The 12441-nt window shown below is 34.0% G+C and overlaps 1 protein-coding gene across 1 annotated transcript in view; it reads right to left on the bottom strand.

Moving 5' to 3' along the window:
- Positions 1-11744, bottom strand: part of LOC129231203 (rho-related BTB domain-containing protein 2-like) — a 93145-nt gene extending 81401 nt beyond the window's left edge. Inside the window, exons 1-2 of the mRNA XM_054865451.1 lie at positions 11527-11744; positions 885-1094 (exon numbers count right to left, since the gene is read on the bottom strand). Of these exons, the coding sequence (XP_054721426.1) occupies positions 885-1079 (195 nt within the window). The 5' untranslated portion in view covers positions 1080-1094; positions 11527-11744. The remainder of the gene's footprint in view (positions 1-884; positions 1095-11526) is intronic.
- Between the last annotated feature and the right edge of the window lie 697 nt (positions 11745-12441).

The raw sequence follows: 12441 nt of genomic DNA, 5'->3' as shown, positions 1-12441 counted from the left end.
TGAAAAATCGCTAAACTTCAACAACGATGAAGTTTTCAGCAAAAATTTACAACAATGTGTTGCATAATCACGAATATCACTTGTCACAAAATATCCCCCGTGCTCTTATTATTGTGCAATTCTGAGAAGAAAAAAAAAACTCCTCTAATACAGCGTGCTTGATGTGTTAAACATCTTCAAAACAATTCCATAAAAACAAATTGCCAACTGCAGTTTGTGGAAGTAGTGAAAACAGTCGTTTATACACAATTTGCACTTAGAACCATAAAATGATCGCACTATCAGGTGCGGGTTTAAAACAACTAATAAATCCTGAACTCCTACCTTCGCTTTTTCTCTTTTTAGAAAAAAAGTAAGATTTGAGGTTTGGGGGATTATTTTCATCTATTAAGTCAAATCTGCAGTTACTCTTTGTCCATTTTTTTTTTTTTTTTTTTTTTTATGATGGAGGTTACTTTATTAACTAAAACGTTTCCAATGAAATGAGATCTACACCAATATAACAGTCAAATATTATGCTTTTGATTCTCTATACATTTAACAAAGCAATATATATTAGGATTACATGCTGAGTGCTCATTTACTGCTTTATTTTCCGGATAAGATGTACAATGTTTTCAGTAATTTTTTATTGCTATAAGACCAAATGTAAAGTGAGTAATATTTTTCTGGGCCGAAGCAAAAGTTATATTTTGCAGCTGAGCATTGATCTAATAAATGACTGAGTGAGGACAGCAGGAAGTCTCTTTAGTCCTGGTCCTCTATTGGAACCTGTACCATCGCTCTCCTCGCAATGAAAGTAATCACTATTAAAGTTTGAGTGGGGTAGTTTAACTTTAGAAATTTAATTTTGTCAATTGCTTCTAAGTTACAAGATTTCTTACCTCTTTCTGAATGCGGTATTGGTCTATGGCCCATACTGTTGGTATGTGGGTAGCTAGCATCTGTGGAAGAGTGAGGAATGCATTGCAAGCTTGGGCGCAAATCAGGCGCGTCTTGCCTACTGCTGTGTCGCCAACTACGACGCATTTTACATTCTCTTGTCGTGGAGTAGTTTCGGTCCCATTATGCCATGACATTCCTCCAACCTATAACTAAACATATAAATAGTTTATTAATACAAAATGCTTCGCAACTTGCTAAGTTTACTTTTAAGAAATTCTTATAGCCTTATTCTGGCTTCAGTGGAAAATATTATTAAGTCTTAAACGTCAACAGTATATAAATTTAATGTAATATTAAAATGAAGTTCAGCTTTTGCAAAACAACGTTGCGTCAACAGTATATCTGTTGATTAATTTTAGAGACTGCAAGTAAAGTTATATACTGTACTACAGTAAAAATACTTTGACTGCATAGTGCAAAAACATTTATACAACGCAACTGCTTCCGGTAAGCTTTAGATGCTTTTCTTTTATTATTTGAATTCAATAATAAATTCCCCAAAGAATTTTCTGTGACATAATGTTTCTTTTTTAGTTGTTAATCAATGTCTTTGGTTTTGTAAAATTTCAACTACATTTTTAGGGGATTTTATCGTAATTTATATTTTGACGAACCTAAACATTTTAAAGATTTTGGAAGAAAAAAAAGTGGAATGCATATCTAGGGTCAAATTCGTTCATTCTATTTAAAACAGCTGTGGTGGGACGAGTGTAACAATTCTCGAGTACCCAAGACTGGTTTTTAGCTTCTTGGGGAAAAAAATCAAGGTATCAAAGTAAGAAAAATATGGCATCCAAATACTAGTGAATTTTTTTTTCTTATTGCATTTAAAAAACCAAAAAACCATTGAAGCATTTTTTAAAATAATTAAACTGCGAAATTTTCCATTTATTCGTATTTTCAGGTTCGTTGCGAGATTGGGAGATATTATCCAATTTTTTTTGCTTATTTACATGTCTTCACCAATTGCAACTTTTACTTCTTGTAGCACAATAAAAAAAAAAAAAAACATTGCAGCAAAATATTTTTTAAACCACTAAAAAACGGTAAAATTCTCCGTTTTTTCAAAATGTTCAGGTTTATTGCAGGATCGGAAAATACAATTCAATTTTGATCATTTGTTTTTAGGTTTTCACTAATAAAAAATTTACCGTCCTCTAACGTTAAAAAAATCATCGAAGCAAAAGTTTTAAAAAAATCACAAAAATCAGTGAATTTCCTCTTTTTTTTCGAACTATCACGCTGGTTGTGCGATCGGAAAATATTATCAGTTCTCAATTTTTTAAAGTCTTTACCAATCGCAACTCTGTCACGCTTTTGCGAATCGAAAATAAAAATTGTTTTTTTTTTTTTCCTCTCTCCACCCTTCTGTGCAAGTTAGGTGTTTCCGTTCAATTACTGCACTGTGGGGTAATGGAAACAGCTAACTTGCTATAATTGACATTTTTTGGACGATAATATACTATATTATATTTGAGTGTGTTCTACATGAATTTAGCGTGTGATTTAATATTTTGTATGATTTCTCTCATGAAATGATTTTAGGCTACATTTGAAGGCCACATACGACCTATAAGGGCGCAGGTTTAGCATTGCTGCTCTAGAAATCTCTAAACTGAGTGTGTGTCACGGTTTTCTTAACACATCAACTCATTAGTGTCTGGTGGGGTAAAGTGGGGTAAGTGTATACCCGCATACACTCGTGCATATACTTGTAACTATAAAAATAACCGAAATATACAAATATTACGGTTATTTATAACGGTTTTGCATCTATTTTTAACTATGACCACTTTACCCCATACTATGACCACTTTCCCCCACCCCATGGGGTAAAGTGGTCATATATACATAGGGAAATGAAACTGTTATAAAACTACTTAAATCAATATAATTTTTCCTGAAATTCTATGTATTGTGTTCTTTAATAATGCAATGTAAAATAACAACAAAAAAAGTTGAAGTGTTTAAAGAATTTATTGTATTTAATATCCACCTAAGTTGAAAATCTACGATTTTATGAGCACTTTACCCCACCAGACCCTAGGTAATGAAAACACTTTGGGGTAAATGGCAATAGGATATCATTTAGTACCAGTGGTCATGAAGTGGTTGCAAGTGGTCATGACAACCAGTGGTCATGAAGTCTAATTTTTCGTTCAGTTACTCGCTGGAAGTTAAAGTGTTGGGTGCAATGCATGCATACAGTTTTATCTCATAATTCATAAAAAAGGTAGAGAAGGCTCTCAAGTTAAAATATTGAAATTTTGCTTCCAATTATCCCAACTAACCGTAGCTAACTTTTGCCCGAATCTACCCGTTATATATTTAACTAATTTAATCCAATCACAAGTTTTGATTTTAAAAAAATCTAACCTTATTTTCTCCATAAGAGCTTTCGTTAGATTCAAATTTGTTGACACATTCTTGTTCTTTTATTTATTTATTTATTTTTTAAACTCGATTTCTCTTGATTTTTTTTTTTTTTTTTTTTTTTGGCTATTTTGATTGCTATAGTTAAACATTTTATTTCTCTTACGGTTATTTAGTAGAGAGTATGAAAAGAGCATCAGAATCTGTTATTTGTTTGATTAGAGAAATTTTCCGGTATGGTGTGTTTAAATTTTTTTTTCCAAGCCTTAGAAAATTTCAGTATTGCAGCATATTTGATAATTTTCTTGAATGTTTTAGAGAAATAATGTCAATCAACTTCATTTTTATAAGCAACGTTTAATAAAATATGCTTCTTCGTCTAACACAGAGGCGGCTCGTACGGGGGGCGGGGTAAAAGTATAGGGGCCTTGCTCCCTTGCTTTTCAGAGTTAAAAATTAATGATCGATTGAAAAATGATTTTTCATAAGGTGAATTGATTTATTTCACGAAAGTAAAAAGTAAAAATTCTAAATATATATATATATGGACTTTTTTCATCTCATTTCATAAAAATGGAACTTTGAATTGGAAGGGGAAAGTCTACGGTGGCCATCCGTACCGATTTTTGAGGCCATATAAATATGCTTCTTCGTCTAACACAGAGGCGGCTCGTACGGGGGGCGGGGTAAAAGTATAGGGGCCTTGCTCCCTTGCTTTTCAGAGTTAAAAATTAATGATCGATTGAAAAATGATTTTTCATTGGGTGAACTGATTTATTTCACGAAAGTAAAAACTAAAAATTCCAAATGTATGTATATATATATATATATATATATATATATATATATATATATATATATATATATATATATATATATACATACATACACACATATATATATATATATATATATATATATATATATATATATATATATACATACACATATATATATGGACTTTTTTCATCTCATTTCATAAAAATGGAACTTTGAATTGGAAGGGGAAAGTCTAAGGTGGCCATCGGTACCAATTTTTGAGGCCATATTCCATTTTTTGGAGATCATAGAATCGGTAATGCTAAAAGCCATTAATATAGCCCAATTTTACCAATAAATAAATAAATAAACAGCTTTGGAAGCCACGCCCCTTAATCCTACACACTTCTTTTGACCCCCCCCCCCCCCCCTTTTTCTGATGCACCAGCCGTCTATGATTCTAACAACTTTAAATAATATTGTATGATATCGCATTGCACTCTTCTTTAGATTAGAAAGTATAATTATCAAAAGAAAAGTTATTTGTAGTACCAGAGAACAAAGTTCATAAAATTAATCGTAGTTAAGCTCTAGTTTATCATAAACTGAACTTTAGCTTCTTCAACATCAGCCATTTTTAGCAGTTATTCTCAATTGATGTTGCATCTTTTTTTTTTATCTCTGCGAGTGTAGCAATTTATTTCTTCTTTTCAATATTTTTTTCATAATGCACACTTTTACAATTTAAAAAGTCAGCTATCAGCTATGCACCAAATTAGGGGCTTGCACTAAAGCCCTAGATCGTAGCTTAAGCAGCGACACGTCCGTCCTTTCCTCTATGTCCGATACGGTGAAGTGGCGTGTTCTGCTTCTTGATTGTGGTGTTTCTTGATTGTGAATTAACATGGAGTTAATAAGAAACCACAATTAAGAAGCAAAACATGCTATTTCATCGTAGCAGACATAGAAGAAAGCATCGCTTAGCTCCAAGATGGCGGACGTGTCGCTGCTTGAGCCGCGATTATTCCATTAGCCAGCAGTTGGATCATTGTGCGATATCATGCGCAATGTATGCGCTTTTCTTTATATTAGGAAATAAGACTACAACTTAAAAAAAGAAGAAATGTGCTATTTATAGAGCCGAGAATAAAGTTTAAATCTAATCGTAGTTAAGCGTACCATTTATCATAAACTGAATTTCTGTCGAACACGGCTGTCGTGATGTCAAAAAATTGAAGGGTGTATGAAACTATTGGGTCTTTAGTTTTTTTTTTTAAACGTAACTTAAATACAGAGAAAGATTTTTTTTTTTTTTTTGCTTCTGGTTCTGCAAATATTGTGGAAGTTCCTATAAGCTATCATATTAATTTATATATTCTTTCTTCTTGTTAAACTAAAGCTTGTCGTGAATGCTTTTTTAGGATTTAAAAAAAAAAGCTGTTTGAAACGCATATTTAGGCGGCCCTTTTAGTTAGGTAAATTATAGTACAGAATCTTAGAATGAAATCTTTGAATAATATTCAAACATTATTTTCCCTTAAAATGTTCCAAAAAATTACTTTTTGCTATTTCATTTTATTCCATTTGTTAGTTTATTATTACGATTGCAAATTCTATTCTCAAGACTGCAAAGGTTTTTTTTTTTTTCATTACCAAGTGAAGATGGTGTCCCCATTTCTAGAAAACTGGAGGGGGGGGGGAGTTTGACCCTCTCCACGCACACCCTTGATGGCTGCCCTGTGATCTCGTCAACATCAGCCAGTTTTAGCAGTTTTGCTCAATTGGTATTAAATTATTTCTGTTAGCCAATGACAGCAACTTTTTTCTAATTTTCAATAGTTTTTAATAATTCACAATTTTAGGACGCATTGTTTAGCTGAAATAAATAAACAGACAAAAATACTTAACTACAGGTTTTTTTCCACCAGCTTTCTGGCTAAGGAAAATCTAGACGAAATTTCGCGTAAATTTTAAGAAACATACAAAAATAAAAAAATAAAATAATTAATTAATTGAAAAGTAGTAAAATTAATTACTCTACCGCTCCCCCCCCCCCCACCCACACACACACCAAATGAGCGGGCTAAATAAATATGGTGCAAATGGAAGTAATGTGGTTCGTGCAGGCTTCTAATTTGGGACATCAGTCGTTCGGTTGATAGCTAAAGAAGGACATAAAATTTCTTCCGTATTCTGTGAAATAGCTTTTTACGACTGTGCTTCCCTTCCCTCCTTTGTAAAATATTCTATTGAATAAATGTATAGCAAAGACTTACGGTACACTTTTCAACATTTTCTTGAGAGTGGACCTTTCTGCAGTTAAATCCTCCATAAATCATATAATTTACTCCTATGATTATTACCATCTGACGACTTTCAACAGAGCCCAAAATGAGAAAATACGAGCAAAAAGACGATTTGGCAGGAATTATAAAACTTCGAAAGAATGATCGCAATACACCAGTGAGATTCCAACTCTGAGTGCCATAAGATTCGATTCTTTTTACTTATGCTTTTTTTCTAAGTTTAACTAATCTGACTTATGACAGCGCTAATGTTGTAACATGAGACAGCCAAGTCTCACCTTGTTGGCGCTAAGTTGCAGTGCAATGACAAGTGTTATTGACAAAACTAACTTTTACTGCATCTGCGCAAGCAGCACAATTCAAATACATCGCTGTGGCTGGCACCCTGATTCTTATCGTCGTCTGCAGGTCGTGACTAGAATATCCATTGAGGACTAATTTATCTAAAGGGAACGTATCCACTTTCTAAAAATTTTCAGGAGCTGAAAAAAAGGAATTAGAGTAAAAGTAAAATAGTTTTGTCTTTTTTTCTAGACACAGAATTGAGCACAAAAGCACAGCAAATTATGTCCCAGAGTAAGAAATCTTTGCATTAAAAAAAAATTAATTTGAATTTTGACATTTTGAATTCAAAGTATGTTTTTCGCAATCACGAGTGTGTGTATGTAGGCGTGTGAGTTTGTGTGTGGGGGGTATGTATGTGTGTGTGTGTGTAGAGTTATGTGTATGTGTGTGTAGGCATGTGTGTTTGTGTCTGTGGGGGGGGGAGGTGTATGTGTGTGTAGGCATATGTGTTTGTGTCTGCGTGCAGGCATGAATGTGTGGGTAGTTGTGTGTATGTGTGTGTATGTTTTTGTGTGTGTATGTGTGGGTGTCTGTATGTATGCGTGTGTGTATGTGTTTGTATGTGTGTATGTGTTTGTGTATGTGTGTAGGAGTATGTGTGTGTATGTGTTTGTGTGTGCGTGTGTGTGTGTAGTTGTGTATGTATGCGCGTGTGTGTAGGACGTGGATGCAACCTGGAGACGGCTTTCGCTGGAGGTGCAGCATCGTGAGGAGCTAGTTGACCGTGGTGGTGCGGAGGGTGGCGGTGGGAAAAATCAAAGGAACGCCAAAAACAGTCAAGTGAGAACAATAAGCAATCGTGATTGCTCAAAAAAGAAAAAAAAACAAGGAGTTATCGCCATCTTAATTTTGGATATGTGCCCTTTTGAACGAAAACAAAATGTTGAGCAATCCAATTTCACCAAAATCATTAATATTTCACTCTCATATTCTCTTATCGAAGTACTTTTGAACCTAAAACTAGTGGACTAAAATTTGAAGATTTTGGACATGCGTTCTTTTGAATTAAAATTTTTTCGCACTACAGATTCAGTCAGGATATGTCCCCTTTTGCTCAAAATAAAAAGTGTAGTAGACGGATTTTCCTTTTGATCAAAATGTCAAACTTTACCCTTAAATAAACTAGGATCTAACGCGATTGGACTTCTTGAGAGTAAGTGATTCGACTAAAGTCATCTAAAAGATTTAGAAAATGTCATAAAATTAGTTTTTTCAAAAAGTGGGTATGTTACCTTTTGATGAATTACTGCTCAATTCGTAACATGTAAGTTTATCTTATAAGCAAAAGGGTTTATAAGATGACTAATTCAATTTATTGCTAGTCTTTAAATTTTCAAATCGATTCCCACCCGCATCCGGTTTTTATTATTTACCTTACTGGATTTTTCAATTACATTTTCTACATTCGTATCAGTATGTATGTTATATGAATTTTTAATTATAAAGCTTTCGTAAAACAGTTAAAACATTGTATGAATTTGTGGCTATTTCAATAAGCAAATTATTTTTTTTTTTTGTACTTTTGTACATTGTACTTTTACACTACGTTACAAGGATGTGGTGTGAGTACAGTGCAACCTCGTTTATCTGAACTGACTGGAACCAAATGCAATCCAGATGACCAAAAATCCGGATCATCCGGTTAGTTTAGTGTGAGTAATTAGAAAAGCAAATACTTTAAAAAGTGGGCTTACCATTCATTACGACAAAAAAACTAGTTACAACATTACAGAACGTTTAAAAAATACATTCAAAAAAAAAATCAAAACATTTCTACTTTTTATATAAAAATCAAATAAATGCTCACACAAGCTACTCATAGAAGGTATAACAATTAGGATATCACTATACAGTCAACCAAAAAGGAGAACACAAAACGAGCCCTTTCTAATCGTCTGTTCTATTGGATTTACTGGCGCAAGAGCCTTTACTGGCTACTAGCTGTATTACCCGGCGTTGCACGGTCTACCTCAAAAATGAAAGTTGTGTTCAGTGATGCATGTTCAACAATCAGGCTTAAATTTAAAAAAAAGAAAAATATATATGGTGTACAATTTCCAGCAACATGCAGAAAAGAGCAATTAATTTCATGATTCAAAATTTAAATTTATAGACCACTTTGGATATTTTTCAATTCCAAAAATTCAGTCGTTGTTATAAATAGGCGCAAACATCACGTTTCACGGATTTCAGGGGGACAAAACCACCTTATGTGAGTTCCTGAGCATCAATTGACTCTTGTTGCAAATTTGGCAAAAATCCAACTTAAACTTTGGGTTTGCATAAGGAACATGCACACACACGCACACAAATAAACTTCCAATTTTTTATATAAAGAAACTAAGCTGTCTGTTCATTAGGGAGGGTAGAAAACGGTGTGTGAATGTAATACTTTACCACCAAAAAAAGTTTTCATAATGATTTATAAATGCACTAAAGTAATAACTGGAATTATTAAATCCTTTTCATGTTTCAAAAAATTACTCTATTAATTACACTTTATTACCAAAAAAACAATTAACGATCCAAGAAGGAGTTGTCTGAATGAAAGGAAATTTTACACGTAATGACAACATTGATATAAAAAAGTGATTACAAAGCAAAGCAAAATGATCATTTATTATAAGAAAAATCTCTAATGAATGGAGTTTTTAGTACTCTGTTGAATCCACTCTAGCGTAAATATACGAGGTAAACACACAGACGAGCAGTGAGGCATATTTGTCTCATACAATGCCCTACGTCATCTCGCACCCCAGTTGCTATAATCGCGCGTTAGTTCAATAAAATTCGTAGGCTGCCCAACTTACCGTCTCAAGTGATCCCAGATATGCTCGATCTGTCCCAAATGATGAGATCGCCAGTGGTGGTGATAATGCGGAAAAGGACGTCCTCTGACACTCTTGCTGCGTGTGACCAAGCATTGTCCTGTTAAAAAATTGGTTCCTAGGAGTCCTGATATGAGTGCCAATATATGTGACTGAAGCATTGCACAGACGTACCGTTAGACTCTAATGGGGTTATGGATTAATATTAAGGGCATCGTATGTCATGGACCAGATTGAATAATCCCAGTTGCAGGGGCGGTATGCCTCTGAAAAGAAAGGCATGTTTAGGGATTTATCACTATAGTCTGCATTTGAAGTACCGTCTCGTTCAACGGAATCGGACTGCAACAGAATAGATCTAGATCGTCTGCAGTGACGAATCCAGATTCAGTTTGGACAGTAATGACAATCGTGTGTTGTCCGTTTTCCACGAAAAGGCATTTGACTCCTCCTTCGTCACGTGGTATCCGATGATTCTATTTCGCTGTTTTCGGTAGAAAGTATATTCGGATCATAGCATTTTGTTGTAAAAGCAGCAGCTTTTAAAATGTAAGGATAACTTAAATGACAATAGACAAGTGAAGCAAGTGATGCAAAGAACACTAAGACTTTTTTGCACATTAAAATTCACGCCAAAGTTAAGGCTGTCTGGTTGTCTCATTTAGAAGCACGTGGATTGTTTACCGATCACCCCCGCGTAAAATATATCTCTGCGTTCGAGGAGGCGGGGCGAAGTGCCTTCTCGTCAAAAAAAGGACAATACGCTTGTGGAAACCCCATTGTGAACTCCCCACTAGTGCCCTTGCTTGTCAGCTGCACACCGCACTCACAGCTGGTGTGATGTTACGGGGGGGGGACTATCATATACGATACATAGTTATACCTAATAGTGATTCCCAACACCATGACAGCCTAATAGTAAGTTTGAGGCATGCTTCAGACATATGTGCTGGCACTCATGGCGGGGGTCCCAGGAGCCATTTTTTAACAGGAGAATGCTCGGTCACACATAGCAAAGGTGTCAAGGGAATTCCTCTTCCACGTTGACACATTCTCTGACCTACTCGATCATCTGATTTGTCACAGATTGAGCATATCTGGGATTACTTTGAACAGTAAGTTGGATGGCCAACGAGTTTGATAGTATTAGAGGCGCCATTATTACAGTGAATGTGGAACGACAGCGCACTACCGTTACAAGCCTCAATCCTCAACAGCATTCCATCGTGCATTCGTGCAAGGAATGGTTCAACGGGGTATTAAAACCTCCATTCGTTTGAGGTTTTTTTGGAAATAAATCATCATTTTGCTTTTATTTTGTAATCACTTTCTTATCAACGTTGTCCTCACTTATGCAAAATTTCGTTCCATCCTGACAGTCTCTTCTGGTAGAGTAATTTTTTTTAAATTTATTTATTTATTTTTGTGCTGCGTTTTTTTTTTTTTTTTTTTTTTTTTTAGGATGGTGAAAATGAAAACCTTTCGAGTTTTTTCACAAAAAGAACCTTAAAATAATATTTATTCAATTTTTCAAAAAGATAATATTAATTAATTCAATTAAAAAATATAATGCGTAAAAATTGATTTCAGAAATATGGAATAAACTGAAACAATAAATAATCAGTATAAGCATACGATGACGAGAACTGATGTCATTGTTATTGTTTTCAACTGTCAGAAACATAGCCACGTGTTGTTACTGAAAGTATCACTGACCAAAAGAAGTACATTTAACTTATTTCATTGTCTTACTTCTAAATTACGCGACTTCTTGAACTGTGTTATGTATTTTTTTTTATTAATAACTATACATATGGAGCACAAATTAATTTTGAAAGACAGTACTCTTAAAATATTCATTAATATACAAATATTACTCTAACAGTTTAATAATCTTAAATAAGAAATAGGATCAGGAAATTAACCAAGTTTGCTGTTAAATGTATTAAAAAAGGAAGAAAAATACTTACCAATTACCCTAGCAAAAATCTTATTGCTTTTAAACTCTCAAAAACTTTTATCTCTTTATAATTTCGCCACGAAACGAAGGAATTCGGCAATAACTAGTTCACAGATTCCGTGCTCTCCCTAACCCCCATCTTAAAAAAAACTCTCTCTTGAGCTTGCAGTTCTCCACGTTCTTCTACGAAGGTGGAAGTTTGAACCAAATACAGTATAAGGAACTTCCTGTTCACTCCCCTTATTGAGCCTCTCGTATAGTAAGATCTTTTAGAAAGGTCCCTTATCTAGCAACATTTCAGAGGTCATCTCTCGCCAAGGCTGAGTGTAGCGCTATCTTTCTTCGCCAAGATGCAGTTTACTCAGAGAAAGCGATCCTCCGACAAGTCTGTTTTATAAACAAAGTATGTTTTTGCGAAAGTTTGTTGGAAAACACAATATGCCATTTTGACAAACCAGAAAGATCTTACTTCTGAAAGCTGAAACTAAAATAAAACAATTTTACGATTTTGCAAAGCGGCATTATCGTAAACGAAGCTATCGAAATTTATGAAAGCGTTTTGGTTATACATTGTTCAAAAAATTAGAGTATTTTGATAGGAATTTTAATAAAGAAATAGTAATAGAAAAAAAAATAATAAATAGGTAAGCAAGAAAATAAGTAATAGTTCATAAGCAAATTTATTTTAGTCAGTAAAACATATATCATTCATCCTCAGATAGAAAGCAAAATAATGTAACGCAAATATAGCCACAAATAGCTATTAATTGTTTACGGGATGTGACAAAAATAACAGAAGAGCAAATAATATAAAATTAAACTTGTTATCCTTTGTGCTCAAACATAATGCGCCTAAAACGAAACCCAGATAAGCATAACCCTAGCTTAAATTATTTCTTGTAAGTTCGTTCCGTGTGTAAAGAAG

The sequence above is a fragment of the Uloborus diversus genome, chromosome 10 (genome assembly GCF_026930045.1).
Source record: "Uloborus diversus isolate 005 chromosome 10, Udiv.v.3.1, whole genome shotgun sequence".
Taxonomy (NCBI): Eukaryota; Metazoa; Arthropoda; class Arachnida; order Araneae; family Uloboridae; genus Uloborus; species Uloborus diversus.
Note: the sequence above shows the minus strand (reverse complement) of the source record. Positions and strands in the feature narration are given on the sequence as shown.